General features: G+C 34.4%; 1 protein-coding gene across 1 annotated transcript; it reads left to right on the plus strand.

Annotated features, from left to right (window-relative positions):
- Window positions 1-820: 820 nt before the first annotated feature.
- On the plus strand, window positions 821-11,292 carry LOC129235486 (uncharacterized). The gene is made up of 3 exons (XM_054869353.1): window positions 821-1,123; window positions 7,605-7,852; window positions 10,475-11,292. Exons 1-3 carry the CDS (start codon window positions 1,112-1,114, stop codon window positions 10,902-10,904), a joined length of 690 nt encoding a protein of 229 aa, XP_054725328.1. The 5' UTR covers window positions 821-1,111; the 3' UTR covers window positions 10,905-11,292.
- Window positions 11,293-24,546: the final 13,254 nt, after the last annotated feature.

Raw genomic sequence — 24,546 nt, forward strand, 5'->3', positions numbered from 1 at the left:
AAGAAGAAAATAAAAATATAAATAAAAAATCGAAGAATGTCAGAACAGAACTTCTATGACTTAACTATTATTAAGGAATTTCACTTTTATTTACTAAACACACATTCGTAATGCTAAAAATAAGCTCAAAGACTACGCCACCAATATTTTGCAAAGTGCGCCCCATTTGGTTCCCGAACTGGTCGTTGCTTGCCGCTTGCTGCTTGTGCGCTGGAAAACGCTAACCAATAACCAGTAAAACGAGCGTACGGTCAGCACATAGTCACAATAATGGCAGCAAAAAAAATTGTAAGCGTTTACTTTAAGCTTTACAATTTGGTTGTTATGTTCCGTTTCTTTTTCTCTCGTTATCTGCTTCTTTTGCTTTGATTTTATGCTCAAGCGAACTTATTGGAGTACTTACCCAGAGCATAGCTGCGCATTTCTGCTAGGGTTACTGCTACGCTTGTTATTGTTTTTAACATTTAGTTTGTCGTTGTTGCTTGCATTAATATGTTTCTTTTATTTTTGTTTATTAGTGTTCCAGCACCCATACATTTAAATACATTTACATGGCCTGCCGCCAGCCACCACTGCGCTGCCACTGTGCAAAAACAATTACCCACACATACGCGCATACACACGCTTTTGCGACTACTTGTACTAATAACAATAATAACAGCAACAACAACATTTGGAATTGAAACAATAAAAACTTGCTTCAATCTGATTGACTTGACTCCGCCAAGGTTCTGTATTGGTATGCGGTGGCGCTGCAGCGTTGTGGCATGTATTGGCGTGGTTCGGTTTTGGGCGGCTATAAAAAGTGCTGGCCATGTCACGGTGAGAAGCAGTTCATTTAAGAAGTTTGTCGCTGTCGGTTTTAAACAAAAAACCCCAATCCTAATCAAATTATAATCCAACTCCAAAACACCGCTCACGGTTCGGTACTGACGTGTGCGCGTTCACCCTTTCTAACGGACAAACGTATAGGCTACGCGAAATTTTGTTTTTTTTTTTGCAAAAAAAACTCATTCACATTTGGATTATCACTACAAGAAACAGTAGTGGCAGCAGCAGTTTACATTGTCGCTTATTAAGGATAATTAATTGAGAGTTCCACAACGTGAAAATGTTTCGCTTTGTAAGTTTCAGAGATAAACAATTTTGAAATACATGCAAATAAGTTACTATATTAAAAAAAAATAAGTGTTAAAATATTTTTGTGCGAAATGTAAGTGAAGTGAATAGTTGAGAGACTTTTTTTTTGAAAATTATACTATTATTGATATTTACAACAAAATATTTGTTCGATTATTTTGTTTGATGAGAAACCGACTCTGTTATGAAAGCACTACCACTATTGAAATGTATACAAAATTTTTTGATTTTTTGAATAAGAGGAAGAGAAAATACAAACGAGGATAAGATAAGAACTTAGTGATGCAGGATCAAAGGGAACTGTGGCTTGCACGAGTATGAGTAAAAATGATAATAAATTTAATGCATACAATAGGGCATACGATCTGAAGAGTTGCTCAGGCAAAATTTCGCTTTAAGTTCTTGGTGTACGCCCTGTTACTATCCTGCAAACGGAGGAGAGTTGTACGCCGGCTATGCACAACTTTTTCTCAGAGACACGTAGTTTTTGTCAGCAGCTTAAGCAAATAAAATTATAAACAAATGTACGTTATAGCTAAAATTTCATTACAACTGATTATCAAAAAGTTTAAATAAGTAATAGAACTAATATCGCTAATCATACAACCACATTAAAAAACAACAAATATAAAATAAATATTATTATAATTATAAATTCAAGCTTAAGGTCATAGCAGCCATAGCTCTCACCTAGGCTATAACTTTAAAATTATTAAACTTTGGTTTAAAAATAAAGTAAATATTATAAATATTATAAAAGAAAAAAATAGAAAAAATAAATTGAATAAAAAACAAATAAATAATTGGCGCTTACACACTTTTGGGTGTTGTTACACAAATGAAAAAGTGAAAAAAATAAATTTGTTAATACTGGTTAGATATTATATTTTCCACACATTTATGCATATATATTCCTCTTAAGTGTACGAAATTCTATCACAATTCAGAGCAAAACAATTAAAATTGAGCTGTAATCGTGCATGTGCTTTAGTACGTCAACCAAATTTTAGAGTATAAATTTAAGCAGTCATCAGCTGATAAAGCGGTTTAATCCACTAATCTTTTAGAACAGATGCTCTTTAGACACAATTAGAAAAACAATTATAGTTCTCTATGCTCCATACAAGTAATTGAGGAGTGCTGGTGTTTATTTCTGATACTAAAAGTTGAGTGCGCTTTGTCTTATCCAAATTGGAAAGAAAGGATCGATTTAAGGCCAGACACAGGGGCTTTGTTTATTGGCACTCGTTCCTTATCAAACCACAATTTAACACAATTGATTCATTAGCCTTATCTTTTATTAAAGTTGAAGACTGTAAATTTTCATCTAAATCCTACTAAAAAAGGATTTAGGTTTTCGTTCTTTCCTCTCTTCAATGTACTCACGTAAAATCTTTACAGATGATTTTTTTTAAATGATAAAATTTCATCAAAATTGAAATAAAACTATTTAAAAGTATTTTTCCCCCAGGGATCTCAGGATCTCTACGCCTTCTCGTTATATTAAACGTTCAAAGTCCTACTGGGTTCCTGTTTAGCAAAATTTATTTTATTTATTTATTTTTTTTTTTATATATTTATTTTTTTATTATTTTATTATTTATTCTTTTTATATATATTAATTTTTTCATTATTTGTAGTGGTAATATATATGCTAATATTACAATTAAAAAGCAGTAACCATAAGGGCTAAGGACCCATTTTGTGAGATTATTTCATCTCATGTAATATAAAAAATGATATGAGCTGCACCAGGTAATAAATTGGACTTTTAAAAATGTCTCGAGCCTGGATCAATTTTTACCATACTGTTTATTGCCCGAAGATATTCTTAATGAACTGATAGATAAGGTTAGAAATTATTGCATATAATACAATTCGCCGTAGTCGAATGAGTGACTACCATTTGGAATTCAGAGAGAATACGTAGGTTCAAATCTCGGTGAAAGACTAAAATGAAGAAAAAGTGTTTTCTATTAGCGGTCGCCCCTTGGCAGGTAATGGCAAACTTCCGAGTGTATTTCTGCCATGACAAAACTCCTTATAAAAAATATCTGCCACTCGGAGTCGGCTTGAAACTGAAGGTCCCTCCATTTGTGGAACATCATCAAGACGCACACCACAAATAGGAGGAGGAGCGCGGCCAAACACCCAAAAAGTGTGTACGCCCCAATTATATATATATTGTATGTAATACAAAATTAGTTAACAGAGAATAATAACAATAACAACAAAAAATTTATTAAATCATAGATAACAAAAAAATAATTAATTATATATTATATATTAATTTATAGATTATAAATAATAAATAATGAAAAATATACACTAAAACATAGAATATAAATACAAATACATAAATACATATAAATACAAAATTAAAAGTAATGCTTAATAAATAAGGTAGCAAAAAATAAAAATAAATAAATAATATAGGGTGGGCCATGTAAAATTTGCTTTTTGAATCGGCTATAAAAAAAAGCTAATCAATATTTTTCAAACCTTTTTTTGTATTTTGAAGATTGAACATTGTCATTTATGAACAAAAAATAATATTGTTCAAATGACTGCCACGACTGGCTTTACAGTAGGTCATTCGATCAACCCAATTTTTAACCACATTTTCGATTGTTTGGGCTCCAATTTCACGAATGGCAACTTCGATTTCGTGTTTTAAAGCATCAGTCGTCTCTGGATGGTTCGCATAGCATTTGTCCTTAATGGCTCCCCACAAAAAATAGTCCAACGGGCTTAAATCACAGCTCCGAGGCAGCCAATTGATATCGGAAAAACGGAAAACGGTAGCCAAAAGTTCGAGTGTAACTTTGGCAGTGTAACAAGTTGCACCGTCTTGTTGAAACCAAATGTCGTCCATGTCATCCTCTTCAATTTTTGGAAACAAAAACTCGTTGAGCATGTCACGGTAATGCTCGCCATTTACTGTAACCGCGGAAGAAGAAGAAGACTCACCCCTTTGGAAATAGGTTTTCAATATTTCCTAATTTTGTTTGTGGTTCAAAAAGCAAACGCTTTATGGCCCACCTTGTATATACTAAAGAATTAATAATATTAAATAATTAATAATAAATAACAATATAAAAATAAAAAATAAAAATAAGAAACCATACTAAAAAAATTATTAAATAAATAATAATATTTTAATAAATAGTAAAGAATTAAATTAAAAATAATAAACAATATAAAAAAAATGTTAATAAAATAGTAAATAAAAAGCGATAAATAATAAGTAATAAAACAAAACTAAAAATTAAAATAATTTAAATTACAAAGTAAAAAAAGTATTATAAAATAAAGAAGAAAGAGTAATAACTTATAAATAGGAAAACAAACAATTCACCTAAATAATGAATAAAAATAAAAAATAATAGGTAATAAAAAAACTAAATAATAAATAATAATATAAACAAAAAATACCTGCAGCTGGCTGGAAGACCACGCCTGTACTACCGACAGTGTGGTCAATGCCAAAGAGAACAGAAAATGGGAGCGAGCCCGCATCCAACAAATCACAATAATAAGCTGGCAATAACATTGAAACCTCCTCTTCCTTTACAAAAAAACAAAACTAAATCAAAGAAGTACATAATAAATAATAAATAAGGAGCTTAAAGATAAACCTCCAATAATCGTCAGTAGATCTTCCCGATGGCCTCTCGTTTCTTCAAAATGCAGTTGGTCCATTCGCTGAATTTATGTGCTACTGGAAAATTTCTGTAATGCGTTGAGTTTTCAAAATATCCATTATGGTTTGCTCATGTATGGTATGAGTATGAGAATCATAGAAGTAGCTAAATAGTAGTCAGCCAATAACAATTAAATACAATTAGAGACTGTCCTGAAGTCATTTGAAATGTGCGTCTGATGATGTCTCCCACGTAGAGAGCTTTATAGTTTATAAAAGTAATGTGTTTTAAAAAGTATTTCTCTCCAAGAGCCAGTATCATGATCAGAAAAATGTTTCTACCTGTATCACTTAATTTCTTTTAATTATCTCAGCGAGTTTTGTACTCAGGAACTACTGCCGCCATACACTTTTTTGATGTTAAATTATTAATGGAAAAACAAGCAAGTGGACTGAAAATAATATGGGGAAACTTACATAAGACTTGCATAGACTCAGAGTTCGTTACTTTAATCTTTGGAGGAAAACTTAATAAATGGCTTACTTAATCAATACCCTACTTTATCATTAATTACTTGGTATAGCTAACTTGAATAGTAACCATTTTTGAAATGATATTGATCATAGCATCTGATTTTACGCTACTCAATAATTTTGCTCTACTTAGTTTGTTAAAAGTGGTTTCTGAAAGCGGTAAGTTTTGATAGTTTTTAGTGGGGTTTTTCATTGAAGGCAGAAAATTTTGTACTTACGGCTGTTAAAAAGTACTTAAGAATGATACACAGTTCTGTCTAATTGAAACTTTTTCAATAAATTCAAACGGGCTCTTCATGTGTTTTTTTTTTAACCTGGCTTTCATAACCTTAATCATATCTTTATATATACAATAACGATATTTACAGTCACATATTATTAGTCCCGTAGCCGCAAACAGCTGATGCTTACGTATGTTGTCATTCATTTGCTCATTTCGAAAGTGCGGAAACTAAAGAAAAGATAAGAACATGAGCAGTATCGGGAAAATTAATAATTTGTTAATTAACAAATATTTATAATACCATTATATAAGTATACCACAATGAAGCACATCAACAGTCTGCTGTTTATGGATGCGGCGAAAAACCAAAATTCAATTGGTCTGTATCGATTACAGTGTAACCTACAGGAGGTTTATTCGATCGGCAGATTTATGTGACACCTCTAATTCACCTTTACTTTATTTTGATTGCTGTCGTGCTCTTAATCTTACGCCACATTGGTAATATGGCCAATGAGAAACTACATAATATAGCTGGTGCAATTATGATAACGTGCTGAGCTACTCTAAGTTTCTACAAGAACTAGTTAAACTGATTAACAGAGCTCTTAGACTCGCTTATGGTCGAAAAAGTCGAATAGCGCTCTCTTCACAAGATATATTTTTGCTTTTTTAAGCAAATTGATGTGCCAGAAGCCGCTTGCCAACTGGAACTTAAGGAATTCATTTTCAGGCAATCTAGTGAAAGATGGAACCAAAACAAAAGCTAAGCAAACATGACAGAAATACAACCGGAAGCGAATGCGAGATGTATACCACCTGAAAAAAGAAAATGTCTACATATACTCTCATCGGATGTCTAGCAGGGATATATGAAGAAAAGCTGGAAAATATGAAGATGTTACAGAAGCTGAAAAAATGACAAGAAGGAAGTATGCTCTTTCTCTCTCACTGTATTTCACTGTCTAGAAGCAAGCTTCGGTATGCGAAAATAAATTTCTTAGAGTCTATAATAAATTGGTTGATATTAATATGGATAAACTCCTAAAAGTTTTGATTAAATTCCTCAGTGGTCTTGAAACGTTCAAAACGATCACAAAGCGCCCTGTACCGTTGAAATTAGTGCGCTGTTACAATCGAATGAAACTACAGAGCTTAGCATTCTCGGACGAGCGAGAATGGAGAGTAAAATTTCAAGGCCATGCAACGTTTTGGGCATTTTCGTTCCGCGAGAGAGAAAAAAGATATAACGTAAAGGAAAAGGAGAGAGATAGCTTTACGTTATATATCTTAGATACACTTTAGGCTATATTTCCCGAGTTTTTCCTTGTGGTTGCTAATTTCTGGCGAGAAATAACACTGTATACTTCTTGACGCTTGTCTGTTGGTGCAAACTTGTAGGAAATATATTTTTGGTCCGTACTTTTTGGCGTTGTATCTTCTTGGTGCCTACTGTTTGGGGCGTTTTTTATCCCAATTTGTTGGCGTTTTTTTTTTTTGGTGCCTATTTTTTGGCGCTTATTTCCGTTTCCTGGCTAGTGCTTGTGCGTACTATAAACTGCTATCATTCTGGCGTCGGATTTATTGGTATTGCCTTGCGGTAATTTGTGCCGTTGCTGCGGTCCTAGAATCACTGCGTTTGTGCGGGTGATAAATGTTCGGAGTAATGCGCGCTGTTGCCACGGTTTGTGTGCGGCATTTACCTACACTGGTCGACCCTTCTCCGTTTTTGGTAAATTTTGTCTATTTGTACTCTTTGTAAATGTTGTGAATTTATTTAGATATATATTCTTTCCCTCTCTCTCTCTCTCTCGCATTCTCTCTCGGGTCTCTCCTTCTTTCTTGGTCTGCCTTGAAAGTTTCACTTCTGTTATGTGCACTACGCTACACGTATTTTTTTTTTAATTTTAAGTGAAATGATTTCTTTATAATGTTTTTTTTTCTCGAAAAATTTAAGCTTCCAGCTCACTATCACTTACTTAAATAAATTTCAAATAATTACTTGCAAATATAAAAAAATGTCTATAAAGTCACAACTAATTTATTTTTTCCCCTTTTCTGCAGTTCGTTTTAACCACCTTGATTGCCATTGCTGCGAGTCAGGGTTACCATCAAAATCCCAAGACAGCGGCAATTATCAGTGAACAACGTTACCTGGCCGGCGATGGCAAATTCGGTGCAGCCTACACACAAGAGGATGGCATCAACTTCAAAGAGGAGACCGACTCCGATGGTACACGTCACGGCAGCTACAGTTATGTTGATCCAACAGGCGAGCGCCGAACAATTTCCTACACAGCGGGCAAAAATGGGTAAGTGTAAAATTGTTTTTGGAGCTACTAATTGATTCGGTTACTAGTTACTAAATTAATTAAGCTGCGAAATTTATTTGAATTCCATTGCATGACTTATAAGTAGCTTTTGGAATATAATGTTGATAGAAAAATTTTTAATATAACTCATCGAAGTGGTTTGTAGAAAATTCTATAAAAAATTGAAATTCGATTATGTGGAAATTCTAAAACAATTGAGACACACCTGCATTAATGTTACATCTGGAGCCAGGTGCCTATTCTACTAACCCAAGTATAAGTGCTTGTAGGGTCAAAAATACAAAATACCATCAATATCTGACTGAAAGTAATGAGTAAAATTATCGCTCTCTGATTAGGTCAATGTACACGTCATAAATAATTCCATTTTGGGGGCGAGATACGTATATCGAATGAATGTTTCAGAGCTACCAGAAGACGTTGGCTGATTATTTTGATAACAAAATGTCACTTAAACTGAAATATAGAAATCAAGGGGAAAAGGAGCCTGAGATCATAGTGCCTATTCTGCTACGCTCTACTAAACCAATCAATCACTTTCACTGTTCTTTAGAATCTACTAGGCTCAATTTGAATGCTCCAGTGCCTCTTAATAATTTCATTTCATGCAAAAATATTATATAACATATCAGCTAAACAACATTAGGTTCTGTTAGGTTGACCTGGCTGGCTGAAAGTCATCACATAGAGCTTTTAGTCCTTAGTGTTACCTGATGGAGATAGACTTTTACGTTTCTTTTGCGAATCTAAGTAAACTCTGCAGCTCTAATCCCGAAAGGCTTTCTAACTTCTCATACTGTAAAGCTCCTAAGCATTTAAAACTGGTTCTAGTTAACGCAGCGCAAAAACATAGAAAGTGTTCTAGCGTTTCCCTCTCTTTCAGTTCATGTAAAATCTGCAGCTATCGTTGTTTGTAATTTCTGTCTTATATGTGTGTGCCGATTGCAAATTATGGCCTGACAGTATACTTACGATAGTTCTGCTTTCTTTTCTAGACAGAGGTAGTACGAATCGTAATATATTAATTTCGATTTGAATCAAACCTTACCTTACCATTCTCCCAGCTCTGGTAGTAGTGTTGAGTACGAGACATCCTATTTCAGGATCTAAGATATTCAGTAAAAGGATTGTTGTTGTTAATATACGAATATGAATCCAACGCATTCAGATTACTTGTCTGTATAGAAAGTACCATTTTTTTCTCCCTCGCACTTGATTTAGTATCTGTGTAATATCCTGGATAGCCAGCACTTACACTTGATATTCACTGCAGTGGACAACTTTCCTAGCTCCAATTATGAGCAAAAAGTTTATGTTCCGAACTCTCTTGTCAACTTTAGAACCACTCGGATATGTAGTATGAAGTAAAGTCAAAAATTCATCAACGTCTTTTTAACGTTGAAATTAAGATAATTGTAATTACCCTTATGCAAATACCATCGCACCACAAAATTTTCCGACTAGTCTTTAGAAGAGAACTTCTGCTGGCTGTTCTTCGGACAAGCTGAAGGAGGACTCCAGCCTACCCAACTCAGCCGCGTTTCGCTACCTTTTACTTCACAGAATATTTATCGCATTATGCATATTGCTCGTTTTCCTGAAGAATGTCATAACTAAAAAGGCCAAAGTGTGAGAAAAACGGCTTCAAAGTTAATAATGTATTATGCCTCCCTTAGTAAATCTAAATGAATTTATTTCAAAGCGCACTTATCTTTTTTGGATTATGACACTTTTGGTGGCGATATGGTGTGGTGTGTTGTACTATAAGTAGTTCTGTACGCGAGCTAAGCCTTGAATTAATTTAAAGACAATGTTACGAAATGGGCGAAGGAGTTACTTCAGTAATAATTAGAAAGGTCGGACAATCACTTTGCTGAGACTTCTTATGAAGCCGAGTTTAAAATAACCGATCAATCAGTCAGTCGTACAGTAATAATTACTCCTACAAGCACAAGCACAAGTACAACTAGTCGGCACTTCTATTGTGCTTAAATGTGAATGTCTTTTGCAGTCTCGCAATATATTTCCATTTGTTGATCGATAAAGCCTGTGGTCAGTCGGTTAGTTATTGTGCAAATACTTGTACTATATATAGTTGGCAATTAAGTACGGTGAATTATTGCAGCCACCCCACACCCAAAACACAAACTCGAACAGGCGTACAAAAAATTTTGAAATAAAAAAGCTGCATAAATAAATTATTGTTATCGCTAAAGTGAACTGAAGTGTGGTGATTGCAGACTTTTTTTATTATTAGTTCTTTGTGGGCTAAGTTGTTGGAGCGTTCAGCTGTGACCATTGAACCAATTGGTAAACAAACGTAAATGCAAACTATTAAAAATGTTTCGAATTAGTAATAAAAAATACTTACAATACTCGTATTAGCATATGAATGGTCAGGCGCGGTGTGTGTGTTTTTCATGTGACAAAATAATTGAAGACAATTTAAAAAGCTGTATTTATGAGTATTGAATTGTTACCAAGTTAGTGCCAATTATACTATAAATCATAAATTTATTAGTAAAATTTTATTATAAATTATTGACTAAGCCCCTCATTTACATTTTTTCTCACCAACTTCTATTCCATCTCTTTCTACAGCTTCCAAGCTAGCGGCGATCACTTGCCCGTTGCGCCACCAGCCCCACCACAGCCCGTACCGCAGCCTGGCTATGCACCACAGCCGCAATACCAACCACCAGCACAGTCCGGTGGCTACCGCAGCAATGACTACGATGACGGTTCCTACGATACCCGCTACAATGATCCCGGTTTCGATCAAAAGCCCGGCGCATATCAGCCACCACAACCACAATATCAGCCACAAGCGGCGCCTGCTTATAATCCACCACCAGCACCAGCATACAATCCACCTGCGCCACAATACAATAACTACCAGCCACAAGCTCAACCACAACAACAATCCTACTATCAACCGACCACACCCAATCCACACCGATTCGCGCCACCCGGCAAATTGTCGCTGAACCGCACACCGGACGGTTTTAGCTACAGCTTCAACAAGGTCTAAGAGCGTACATGTGTGGGTGTGTGAGGAGTAAGTGGTTGAGGCGGGGGAGTGTACAAGTTGGGGGTGAGCGATGATAACACAGTCTGAACTATGCTATGCGCACGGTGTGTATGAGGAGAAGGTATGTTCGGCAAAGTTGAAGGCGTTTCACTGTGGGCATAGGACAGCCGCCGCGCATAGTCTGCATTTCTGTTTTCCCTAACTCCTAGCGATTTTTCATACAATTTATTTCTATTATTTCTTTAAATTTTTCGCATGCTTTTTGTTTCAATTTCAATCTAATTTTAATTTGAATTTGCTTTAGTTTCTTTTAGCTGAGTTTTCAGGATCGCGATCAGTTCTTTTGTTTGTTTTAATTATTTTAAAGTTATAGTTAATTATTTTTTCTTCTTCTTTCTTTTTGCTCATACCTTCCTTTTTTAATTTTTCATGTTTTTATTAAATTGCATTTCAGTTTTCACATATTTCAATTTCTCTAGCTTTTGTTTCCTTTACATGAACGTTCACTTTGTGATATCTAAAAAAAAAGTAATCGCATAAAATTGTTGCAACAATTCCTTCAGGTTACTTTTATATGTAATTTATTTGTGCTTCCTTTTAATTTGTGTATTTTGAATTTTGTTTAATGCAAATGTGTCAAGTTTAAATAAAAAAAAATGTTTTATTGTGAATATTAAATAACAAAATTTATTTCATTGTTATATGTGTATGCTCGTATGGAGCTTAATGATAGTGTATTCGAAACTATTCAGGGAATGCCTGGCTTCACTTCCGATTGCATCCGAATTGTTTGACATAAAGCTAATTTGGGTTCCTGGTCATAGCGACATTGTGAAAAACCTGCCTCCTGGAAGAATGGGCTTAGCGTCAAACTCAGCAAACTTTGGGCAAGTGCACAAACTTGTAAGGTCGCCACGCCTTCTGGCCACGTGTGGATTGGAAGCGTTCGAGAGATCTTCTGAGATGAGACAAAATCTCAACACTCGAATTTCGTGGGTGTCTCACAGGGCACTATCTGCAAAGTGTACATGCTGTGAGACTTGAAATTACTTCGAGTCCTTTAGTCAGCAATATGGTGGGTAAGGGGGAATCATGTCAGCACCTTCTCCTTAGCTGCCCACCTCTCGCGGGTCTAAGATGTATGCATCTTGACTCGCACTTCTTTATCACTTTTGTTGATATAGCAGGCTTTGATATTAAAGATCTGTTGATCATAAAGGATAAATTTCATTTCTTCGTCCAAGTGTGCCCAAGCTTTTGGCAAACATTTAACCTAGTCTAACCTATACATGCTTATCGCTCATGTGCTGGCAGGGAGTCATAATAGTAAAAAAATTTGTTTTTAGATACATAAAGTTGCAGAAATGATTGTGGACTCATTAGTTGTATTTCCTTTAACTTAGACATTCATAGTAAATAGAAAACTTTGAAACCGCTTTTCTCAACATTTTATGTTTTGAGTCTAGACAATCTTCGAAGTAAATGAGCGATATGTGTAAAAGGATATACAAGTATTTTTTGAATTACTACGAATTCTTTTTTGAAGTACTGCATCGTTTGATTAGCTGACATTATTTTGCTCGAATTTCGAATGTGGTACCAAAAGTCGTAATTTAGTTTATATTTTCTTTATAAACTCTTTTAAAACATCAATGGGCGCGAAATTCGTTCAGAAACGTGTGAACGATTTTTGAGGCCTCCTAAACTTGTTTGCGGTTTAAAAAAAAAATAACTGATTCTTCTTACATTGGTAAAAGAACATAATAGACCCTAATTGTACAAAAATTACATAATACAATACAAAACAAAAAAAAAAAAGTATTTTAAATGAAATAGAAGCGCGTTATATTCCAACAGCAGTTAAAGAACAAAAATAAAAAAGTGTATACACCTGCCTTCCCTTAAACGAGGCTACATATCCGGTGAGTCCAATCTAAACATATACAAGGTGACCCTAAATTAATCATCCATTTTGTTTTTAAATAACTTTTTTACAAAACCAAAAAAAAAAGGTTTTGAGTGATGGAAACCTTTGTTTTGACTTCTACGCGATCCTTGGCTTGTCTAGCTCACAAGTGTCAAATATGATTGGCGTACGACGCCATTTGCAAAATTTATAAATCTTCCGATAGGGTGATTAATTTTGTGCCACCTTATATGATTGAATAATTAAATTAAAAATTACCAATATGAAGTGAGTGACTATGTAGGGATAAGTTTTGACTTTTTTTTGTTTAATCAGTTTTATTTTTATTTTTTTTTCTTTTTTTTCAAAAATATATTTCATTCTATGATATAACAAAAAACATTTTTCAAACATTTATCCATTTGCGTCAACCTTTCAGACTTTTTATTCAGTATTTTCAAAAAAATTTTAGGTATGCAATTTATAGCCTATTTAATTTTGTTATAATAAAATATTAGCTTGAAGTTGCTCAAAATTCTCGCTGCTTTTGATAATTTGTTCCCGTGAGTGTGTGCTTATTTTCTTTACATTTTTTCATATGTCGTGTTCGTTTTGTATTATATTACTATAAAATATTATTATATATAATTAAAAATAAGGAGACTCGCAATCCATTTTAGTGCTATGCTTCCATGGACTTTTCGCCCAGAATTCTGAGTAGAATACATCAATCGCCAAAACAAAGTAGAAAAAAAAGTTGCCACGCTCTAAGGTATGAGATCTTCTCACTATTCCAGAAGCAGGACGTTGCCAGATGGATTAACACGGCTACCTGCAAAATAATAATAATTCAAAAAATGTGGCCCAATTTCAACAAATTCAGAACTGACGAGTTGTTGAGAAAGCCACAAGCAAACATGTTTAGAATTAAGTCAACAATAACCGTGCCAGGAAAATGGAAACAAGCGAGTAGTGTTAGAAACAAATTAATGTTGTCCGCAACCTGTTTTCGCCTGAGAGAACCCCTAACAAATTTTCCGTGGAAGTTTTTCATGAATCACTTTGACACTCCATCGTCTCTACAAACTTAATATTTTAAAGTTTTTTTAAATAAAAATTTTTCAAATTGATTGCCCAGTTAGAAATGTTGCGTTGAAATATATCACAAAACGATGCGCCATTCAATTTCATCATAAGCTCATAAAGACAATATTAATGGTAAATGCAGTTTAACATGAGTTTTCCCAAGTAATTAATTTAATCAACTTAATTGCAAATTAAAAAAAAAATCAGGTCACTGTTAATTCCAACTGTGATGTTTAGGAACAAAATCACAGGTGGTCCAATATTCTACAACCAAAGCTCTGCCTTTTTCTTAGCTGCGGCACAGCGTTACTCGTATTAATTTCTGAAATTGCAAGCACATATTTGTGTATAGACCAACTTATTTCGAAGCAACAGTGCAACATTATTAGTATCATGTAAATATTATTAAAATATTTCTACACCAACAATACGCAATTAACCTTCATAACTGCATTTTTTCCGATTACAAAGTGCTCTCTAATTAGTTGGAAATAGTTAACTGATTTGGAGCTTTCGATAGCAAAAGTGTACTTGTGTTGGTTAGAAGCGATTTCGGGGCGCTCAAACTACAATAGCTGGTAATTATATATATTACAGAAATATGTATGTATATAAATATTTTAATTGTTATTCGTTGAGGTTCCGTTTGCATTTGGTAACTGTGGAAATAATTGAATATAAAAACACTCATAAATACAGAAGTACATAATTACATATACATACGTACATTCTATATACATAAATATATATATACATAAATACATATAGACACATACATAAGCACATACGTGCATATATTGTATGTATTGTTTAAATGCTGAAAGCTGAACCACAAATGTCCACACCCACATGAATTCAGTAACCAAGTCAGACCACATTGCCCAAGTTGATCTTAGATGGCGGCAGCTGCGTTGTTGGCAAAACTTACGCTGAGCCAACTATGTTTGTGTAATGTAGCACACATACATACAGAAATATATATATATATTTATTATTTATATACATCTACATATATATTTGTGCATGTCTGCAAAGCGCGATAAATACAATTTACTTCTACCTATAAGGCACTCTGCGTGGGTTGAGCCGGAAAATCGCAAACTTTTAGATTTTATGTCATTTTGCACAATTCAGATTTTTCACACAACGTTCACCTCACAATTTAATATTTATTTTTTGCTGCCATTTTATGTTTAACTCTTAGTATTTGTCGTTTTTGTGTTTGCCATTGTTTTATTGCATTGGTCGTTTTGCGTTGCAAGTTGCACCTGACATGTGTACGTGTATATAAATATATATATTTTTTACCCTAGCACAATCAATTTCAATTGAAACTTCAATTTTTTTTTTCAATATTTTTTTTTTCAACATCAGTGAAAAATATTTCTAGCTGATTTTTAAAGTAATTTTTATATACAAATTCAGGAATGTATGTATGCTAATAGAATAAGAAAAAAATCGCATACGGTACATCCCTGCAGGAAAAACTACTATCAGTTCACTTTTCAGCTCAACCAGTTCGTGTTCAATCATTTTTCCACTTTAGCAAGTGGTACATACTTGCAACACGGCGATGCCCTACGACCAAATCAAATATACGGCCATGCATCAGCAAAATGCCAGTTAAAATGCCAATTCATGCTAGCCAAATAAATTCTAGTCGAATATGGTTCTAAAACAACCAGTTGGATACCAGTTGAAATATTAGTTTGGGGAAAAAGAAATGCATTATTTTCTCGGTAGAAGACTGTAGAGATAGATAACTCGTAAAGTATCGATCCAACAATTTCAAGTTTATACTCGTTTCTTTTGTTATTTTTTGTTTGTTCCATTCAATTGTGAGTTACAGGGTGTTAAAAATGGAAGTCAACAAAGTGAAAAATCTGTATATTTTACAGTTTTTCTTTCATAAAGGCGAAAATGCAAGTCAGGCCGCTGAAATTGTGAATGGTATTTATGGTGCCGATACTGCAATAACTAATTAGTTGCAATTTTGGTTTCGTCGATTCCGTTCAGACATTTTTGATGTTTAAGAAAATGTCGATAAAACCACAGAAATAGTCGAAGTTGACCGGCACATTAGTAGTCGTAGCAACCCCCAGAAGCAAAAGATGGACCATAAAACAGTTTTAAACCATTTGCGCGAAAATTTACACAAAAAATAATGGATATTTTCTCCACAAACTAATATTATAAATCTGCGCCTCAAATCTTACTGACTTGTGAGGTGAGTTTACATAAAAAAATAAATTTCAAACAAATATAGGGTGGGCCATGTAAAATTTGCTTCTTGGATCGGCTATAAAAAAAACTGATCAATATTTTTTCAAACTTTTTTTTATTTTGAAGATTGAACATTGTCATTTATGAATAAAAAATAATATCGTTCAATTGACTGCCACGACTGGCTTTACAGTAGGTCATTCGATCAACCCAATTTTTAAGCACACTTTCGATTGTTTGGGCTCCAATTTCATGAATGGCAACTTCGATTTCGTGTTTTAAAGCATCAATCGTTTCTGGATGGTTCGCATAGCTTAAGTCACAGCTACGAGGCGGCCAATTGATATCGAAAATTCGGCTGATTATTCGGTTTTCAAGTGTGACAAGTTGCACCTCTTCAATTTTTGGAAACGACTCGTTGAGCATGTCACGATAACGCTCGCCATTTACTGTAACCGCGGCTCCTCGCTCATTTTCGAGAATAATTGCCCAATGATGCCACCAGACCAAAAACCGCACCAAACAGTAACTCGTTGTGGATGCATTTGCTTCTCTACAGTAACGTGTGGATTTTCTGAGCCCCAAATCCGACAATTTGGCTTATTGACGTAGCCACCGATGTGAAAATAAGCTTCATCAGAAAAGAAGAAGAAGACTCACCACTTTGGAAATAGGTTTTCAATATTTCCCAATTTTGTTCAAGCGTATAGCGTCCCATTTCGTAAATGTCAAACCTTTAAGTAAATTATGAACACATTTGACATGTCATTTGTGTTACCATTCTCAAAAAATAGGTGGTTTAAACCGCAAACGCTATATGGCCCACCCTGTATTTGTGAATTGATGATTTTATTTCACAGACTTGAATTAGTCATTTTCAAATAAATGCATTCAGTATCAGTATCTACAAGGTGGCACAAAATTAATCACCCTATCGGAAGATTTATAATTTTTCCAAATGACGCCTTCGTATGTTAGTCATATTTGACATTTGTGAACTAGTAAATAGCTGCAGTATACAAACAGGCATGCAATAAAGCGCTTGAAAATAAAATAACTCAAAATCTTTTTTGTTTGTTTTACTTAGTAAAAAAATATTCAAAAACAAAACTGGATGATTGGTTTTGCGCCACCTTGTATAATCTTTTTATTTATAAATTATTTAATTTTGGGTTTTCATCACCCAAAATAATTTTTTTTATTTTGCTTAGTAAAAAAAAAAATAATAATTGGCGCGCCTACTTCTGTTAGGTGTTTGGCCGAGCTCCTCCTCCTATTTGCGGTGTGCGTCTTGATGTTGTTCCACAAATGGAGAGATCTACAGTTTTAAGCCGACTCCGAACGGCAGATATTTTTATTAGGAGCTTTTTCATGGCAGAAATACACTCGGAGGTTTGCCATTGCCTGCCGAGGGGCAACCGCTATTAGAAAAATGTTTTTATTAATTTTGCTTTCATCGAGATTCGAACCAACGACCTCTCTGTGAATTCCGAATGGTAATCACGCACCAACCCATTCGGCTACGGCGGCTGCTTAGTAAAAACTTTGTTCAAAAACCTGATTGGATGACTAATTTTGTGCCACCTTGTACTTATTGTTGTTATTTAGTAAAAATTATATTAAAACAAAGATGAATTATTTTGCATCACATTGCATCACATTTAATATATCATCTTATTCAGAAAGAGATATATTAAAAAAAATGGATGATTAATTTTGCGCCACCTTATGTAATCTTTTTATTTGAAAATTATTTATTTTTAGGTCAAAATAAAGATTTTCAGAACTCAAAATAATTTTTTTTTATTTTAGTTAATAAAAGCGATGTTCAAAACCCTGATTCGATGATTGATTTTGTGCCACCTTGTACTTATTTTTTGTTATTCAGTAAAAAATTTATTCAAAAGCAAAATTGGATGATTAATTTTGCGGCACCTTGTGTAATCTTTTTATTTGTAAATTATTTATTTTTAGGTCAAAATAAAGATTTTCATCACTCAAAATAATTTTTTTTTTATTTGAGTTGGTACAAATGTTGTTCAAAACATGATTGGATGATTAATTTTGCGCCACCTTGTACCTATTGTTGTTATTCCGTAAAAAATGTATTCAAAAACAAAATTGGATGCTTAATTTTGCGCCACCTTGTACTTATATATACATATTTAAAGTCATTTTACTCCTGGAATTATTCTAGTCAATGCCCCCAGTTTCTTCTATTAAATACCAGTACCTGAATTAAAATGTTCCCATACGAGTTTTGCTGTTCCCTGCAGGGTTGTTACAACACAAAGTATGTAAGTGCACTCACGCTTACACACATACACGTCTGCATTCTAAATGTGTACACAGTTATATACATACCTCCATCTACCCATAAAATTATAGTGAGTGCTGCATATTTGTAGATTGCAAAAGTCAATTGCCAATCCCCGAGTTGGTTAAGTTCTTTCCAAGTCGATTTCCTTCAGCGAATTCTTTCTTACTTTTTTATGCAGCCGCTAATGCTGGTTAGTTGTTAATTTATGCACTTTACTTAAGTAATATAAATACGTAGCAATAACCTGGCTATTTGCAATTCAATCGTACAAGTGCAACACTTCAAAGTGCAGATACAAACAAAAGTGTGCATGCGTACGTACAAATATATTAACGTTGTTTTCCTCATTACATATCAAAGCAAAACAATATATGTATGTACATTTTTTCATCACATATTCATGAGTAAGTTTACTTTCAAGGCCACCATTGTTTTTAAAGTTTTTTCCATTTCGTCTGGCATGCTTTCTGTTTCTTGTTTATGGATTTTGCTGGCGGTAAGTCACTACTTTGGTTAGGCCATGCCTGCGGGCAGTGTTTGAATCCATTAATCATATGAGTAGTTATTATGTGTTAACTGGTAAGTACTTTTCTCTGTGCTATTGTATTTTTTAACAGTGAACAGCTAAACTCTGTACAAACCGATGTTAAATTTTTTCAACATTTTCTCAAACAGTCAAAGTTTAAAGGTAGTGCAAAAGTGGGCAGATAATGTTTCTTCATTAGTTGTAATAGGTACCTTCTCTCAGTAGTCAGAATATTGTATATATAAAATGCCAAATGAATCATCCTATCGGAAAATCTATAATTTTTGCAAATGGCGTCGTACGTCAATCATATTTGGCAGTTCACAAGGAACATCAAGGCGCGCACAACAAATAGGAGGCGAATCTCGGCCAAACGCTCAACAAAGGGTATACGCGTTAATTAATGTTAGTTTGAGGAAAAAGAAATCCATTATGTCATTAAGTATCGATCAAAAAATTTAAAGTTTATGCTAGTAGTCAAGGTGACATTTCACACACACCTTATAATTTTGCACCAGTTGTATTTGTCTACTCTTCTTTTGCCTAACACAAATGATGTTGTTTTTGTTGCTCCCTATGTGAATTTGTTTGCCTTAAAACGCTTGTGCATATAAAAAATATTTTCCCTAACCACAATAAAATATACAAGTAAAACTATTGTACCCTTATAATTATGCAACGCGGTGTATACTAAGCTGTTTCCGTATGAAAGAGTTAAAAGTTTGCTCTGCGCTTGCGGTTGGTGACACCCTACACTTCATTTCCTATAAAAGACCATCCGTGCTGCCTACTTTTAGGCGCAAATGTTTTCATAAGTTAAGTAAGTAAAAACGCAGAGTATATAGTGAGCTAAGTAGCCAAACCAAAAAATGTTTACAAGATTATTTGACAACTCGTTTGAATAGATTGGTTGACAACTTTCATTAAGTGTCATTAGTTTTAACCCGAATGAAATTACTTTGGAAAATTGGAAAATAAAAATTTTGTACAATATAAAATAATAAAATTAAGAAACCAATGCTGCGAAATTCGGGAGCTGACAGTAAGTTTTTTGTTTTTATATAGTGCTGAAATCTTAGTATTGGCCAATCTAAAATTTCGGGCGAGATTGGATGGTTATGGGTGGAAAATTTTTAAATAATCTAAAACTTTTGAAAATGTATGCTTAGAAATTAATTCCGCGAAACATGATTAGCATTAAAAATTTAAGTGATGCATTATTGAAAAAAGCAGCAACGTCGCAATTGGCATAGATGTAAAAAGGTTGTTTTTCAAAAGCAGGATCCATTTCAAACATTTGAACAAAATTTTGAAGCAGTACGAAATAAAAGTTTATTATAAAAAAGAAAACTTATTTCAGACTTATTTTTTTAATATTATTTTAGAAAATGGTGTACAAAATATCATATGAAATTCTTAGGTACTTTTATCGTATCTCCTAGCTATGGGTTAGTGGAAGAAAACTACATATAAATCTCTTCACATACAAATTGTCAAATAAGCAATTCGTCAATGGATGATTCCCTGTCAGTAAACGCAATGAGAGAATACCAAACGACCAAACCAATCACATAGAAAGAGCATATGAAAAAATTTGATTTTTTGAAAAAGAAAAATTACCAAATTTTTCAGAAAACTCCCAAAACGATGGGGTTTATTTGACCGACCGTTCATACGAGAATTTGAGTTATCGATTGGTCACCAGGAGGCAGCACCCGCCACATGTAATAGTTTGGGCCACTGTAACCGCAGATGGACGCTCTCCAATCGGTTTCATCGAGCCTGGCGTCAATACGAAATGTTATCGGAAAAGTATTGTGAAGATTGCTTTGAAGCCGTGGGTAGACAAACATTTCGGTAGCAGATCATGGACGTTTCAACATGGCTCGGCACCGTCTCACAAAGCTCGAGTGAACCAAGAATGGCTAAAACACAACGTTCAAAACTTCGTAACGTTCACACAATGGCTCTTAAATTCACCAGAACGAATACGATGGATTATTCTCTTTGGGCCATTTTGGAGAGCAAGGTCCAAACTAAAAGATTCACCGGTCTTGGGGCGCTGAAAAAAGCCATTGTTCGCGAGTGGACCAAAATACCTGCAAGTCACATTCGGACAGCTTGCGATTCATTTCTGGACCGTCTCAAGGCAAAAGGTAGTCATATCGAGCAAAAGTAAATTGATTCTTAATTTTGTAATATATTATTTTCACACATCTTTTATTTTGAATTGAATAAAATAATTTTCCAAACTAAATTGATGGCATTTTTAATTGGTTACACTTCGAGTGCCTATGAAGCATGGGACCAAAGTAGTATTTCTAATTCATTTCGAAAGCAGTTAGGGCGTTGGGTATAAAGTGCGTATGTACTTATGTGCACATATACTTATGTACTCGTATAAGTACATACAAATTATCGGCTTCTTGATTACAAAACCGAAAAAAAACTATATGTTCAAAGTGATATTTATTGGTTTAGCTCAACCTTAAAACTACGCTTTACAAAATTCATCTTATTATTAATATAAACTAAAACTACTTAATCCAGCATTTCTGAATACTGGAGAGTCGCATTTACTCTACGCATGACGGCTGTTGTTTGATGACCCTCTCAGCTTCTAGTTTACTTCCTGTTGCTACTGTATTGCAAAAATTATTGGCAAACTTGTTGTTGTTAAGTAATATAAAAGATATTAATATATGTTAGCGTTATCTATCAAATAAAGGGCCTTTCAATTTTTTTCTACAAATTATGCTTCAGCTGGTGTATAAAAGAATTTTAGAACACTTAAAACTCTTATTGATGGTTGGTACGTCTATCCCTCTCAATGGTGCGTGAGACAAAGTTGGCAACGGAATTCAACACAAATAATTTGAAAAAATTAATTATACAACTATGACAAGAATATCCAAGTAAAAAATGTGTAATAAAAACATGCAAATCACAAGGAAGGTAAAAAATGAATAGCTTTGCCATATCTCCAAAACCATTACCTGGCGGACTATTTTGCGTATTTCGCTCCATACTATTGTAATTACTACCTACTTAAGTATTTTTCATACCTTATATACTTGCAAATGGTCTTTCAAAAGTGACACCTAGATATCAGTGAATAATTCCTAGACGGTGTATTTTTTATCTCATCTCTGGAATTTGTCAAGTAGACAGATATACAGTTTTACATGATAGAACAACGCGTTAAGATTACACAGGCCGACAGCATCTCAGACCCAGAAACCGGACTATATATTTTCGAAGGATTTTGATGCGATAAATCCAAATCTGGCCTCAGAATTGCTCTATAGCTCTGGTTTTCGAGATATCCTAACCTAAAAGTGCAAAAAACACAGTTTTTGCCCATATTTGAGGTTATGTAGCCTTGCAGATGTTTTCTTTCACCAAAATTAAAGGATGGGATCTTTAAATACAAGCCTTCTTTTTTCAAATGGCGTTGAGTTTGCTCAATTATCATTTTTTTTCGCTGAGATATCGCATTTTGAAATTTTCATGTTTCTAAATTTTCCTACACCTGAAAATCGATTTCATAATAATTTTTTTTATTACAAGATTCATCAAAAAGGAAAAATTTAAACAAACTGCAGTTTATTGAAACGGCTACTTTAAGATGCTAAATAGCGTTTTTCCATAAAGAAAAAGGTTGAATAACTTTTTTTCTTTTTAAGTTATCTGTTCCATTTTTGTTTTAATTTGCAGATTGATCTTTAAGATTTATTAAAATGGATAACTGGGAAACGCAAACAAGAATTTGGATAGTCCGCCGCTATCACGCACTGGAGTCCGTAGTTTTGGTACAGAGAGAGTACAGACGGATGTTTGGCGGCGATCCCCCGAGCAGATGGACCATAATGAGACTGGTGAATATTTTTGCTGAGCAAGGAACAGTCGCAAGAAGGCCTTATCATCGAAACCCACCAGTTCGGACGGAGGAAACGATCGCTGCTATAGCTGCAGCTATACAAAGCAATCCAAGGGTTTCAACAAGAAGCTTATCTGCTCAACTTGGTGTCCTACAAAATTCAAATGGTTAACAAACTGAATGCAGCAGACTTGCCGATTCGCTTGGAATTTTGCCAGACGATCCTGCAAATGGTGGAAGAAGACCAAAACATGTTAAACTGCCTTTTCATGTCTGATGAGCCCCATTTCGATTTAAACTGCAATGTGAACAAACAAAATTGTCGAATATGGAGTACTTGTAACCCACAGATACTCCACGAGACGGAATTGCCTCCTCTTCGCGTGACAGTGTGGTGTGCGGTTTCTTCACGCTGTATTGTCGGGCCTTATTTTTTTGAAGAAAATGGTCACACCGTTACGGTTACTGGAGACCGTTATTTGAAAATGCTGAAGAATTTTTCTATCCAGAACTACGCCGAAAGAGAATTCCTTTCAACTCTGTGTGGTTTCAACAAGATGGGGCAACGTCTCACATAGCCCAGACTGTTATGACAGAGTTGCGACGAAAATTTCCCAATAAACTGATTTCAAGAAACTCCGAATTTCGTTGGCCCCCCAGGTCGCCTGACCTTACTGCACCTGACTTTTTCTTGTGGGGTTTATGTAAACAAGAAGTTTATAAAACAAAGCCAACAAATTTGGATGAACTAAAACAATCCATTCGGGCAACAATTGCGGCTATTCCTGTCGCAACTCTCAAAGCAGCAATGAACAACTTTTTACTAAGATGCCGCACTTGTGTCAACGAGTATGGGGGCATTTAAATTCAATTATTTTTAAAACTAGTTAAGCTACATTTAATAAAATTTAATGACCTTCAACTTGAAAAAAAAATAAATGAATTCCATACACTAAAAAAAAAGTTATTTGAGTTTCTTAATGTAGCAAAATTCATCAGCCACCCTGTATAAGGTTAAATCTCTATTTTTTCGCTTTTAGGCTAAGACATTTGATTGGGTGGTTTAGCTCGCTTGTGGTATAAAATTAAATTGTTTCAAGAAAAAAAATGCGTCTAAACTCGCTGTTTCTTGTGTTAGGTGGGTTAGATTACTTGCGGTGTAATAGGGGTGGTTTCTAAGTGTTAGGGGTTTATGGGGGTTGGTGGGTTATACGTTAAGTAAATTAGCCCACTTGTAGTACGAGATATCAAGAAAAATAAGACTTATTTCAAGAAAAATATGCGACTAAACTCGCTGTTCCCAAGGTTAGGTGTGTTAGCCTGCTTGTGGTTTGGCAGGGATGGTTTCTAGGGATTAGGAGATACGTGGGGGTTGGTGGATTAGGAGTTAAGTGGTTTAGCCTACTTGTGTTATGAGACATCAAGAAAAATAAAATTTTTTTCAAGAAAGATATGTGACTAAACTCACCGTCTCCAGGGTTAAGTGGGTTAGCCTGCCTGCGGTATGGTAGGGGTGGTTTCTAGAGGTTAGGGCTGTGTGTGACTCGGTACCCAAAGGTTAGATAGTGTAGGGGTGTGGGAGTCAGCACACTTATGGTGTGAGACAAAATTTTAAGAAAAATAAGACTCAATTCAAGAAAATTAGTAATCGACTATATCATGTCGATGTTATCTCAATCGATTTTCAGGTGTAGGAAAATT

This window comes from Anastrepha obliqua, chromosome 1 (assembly GCF_027943255.1).
Source record: "Anastrepha obliqua isolate idAnaObli1 chromosome 1, idAnaObli1_1.0, whole genome shotgun sequence".
Taxonomy (NCBI): Eukaryota; Metazoa; Arthropoda; class Insecta; order Diptera; family Tephritidae; genus Anastrepha; species Anastrepha obliqua.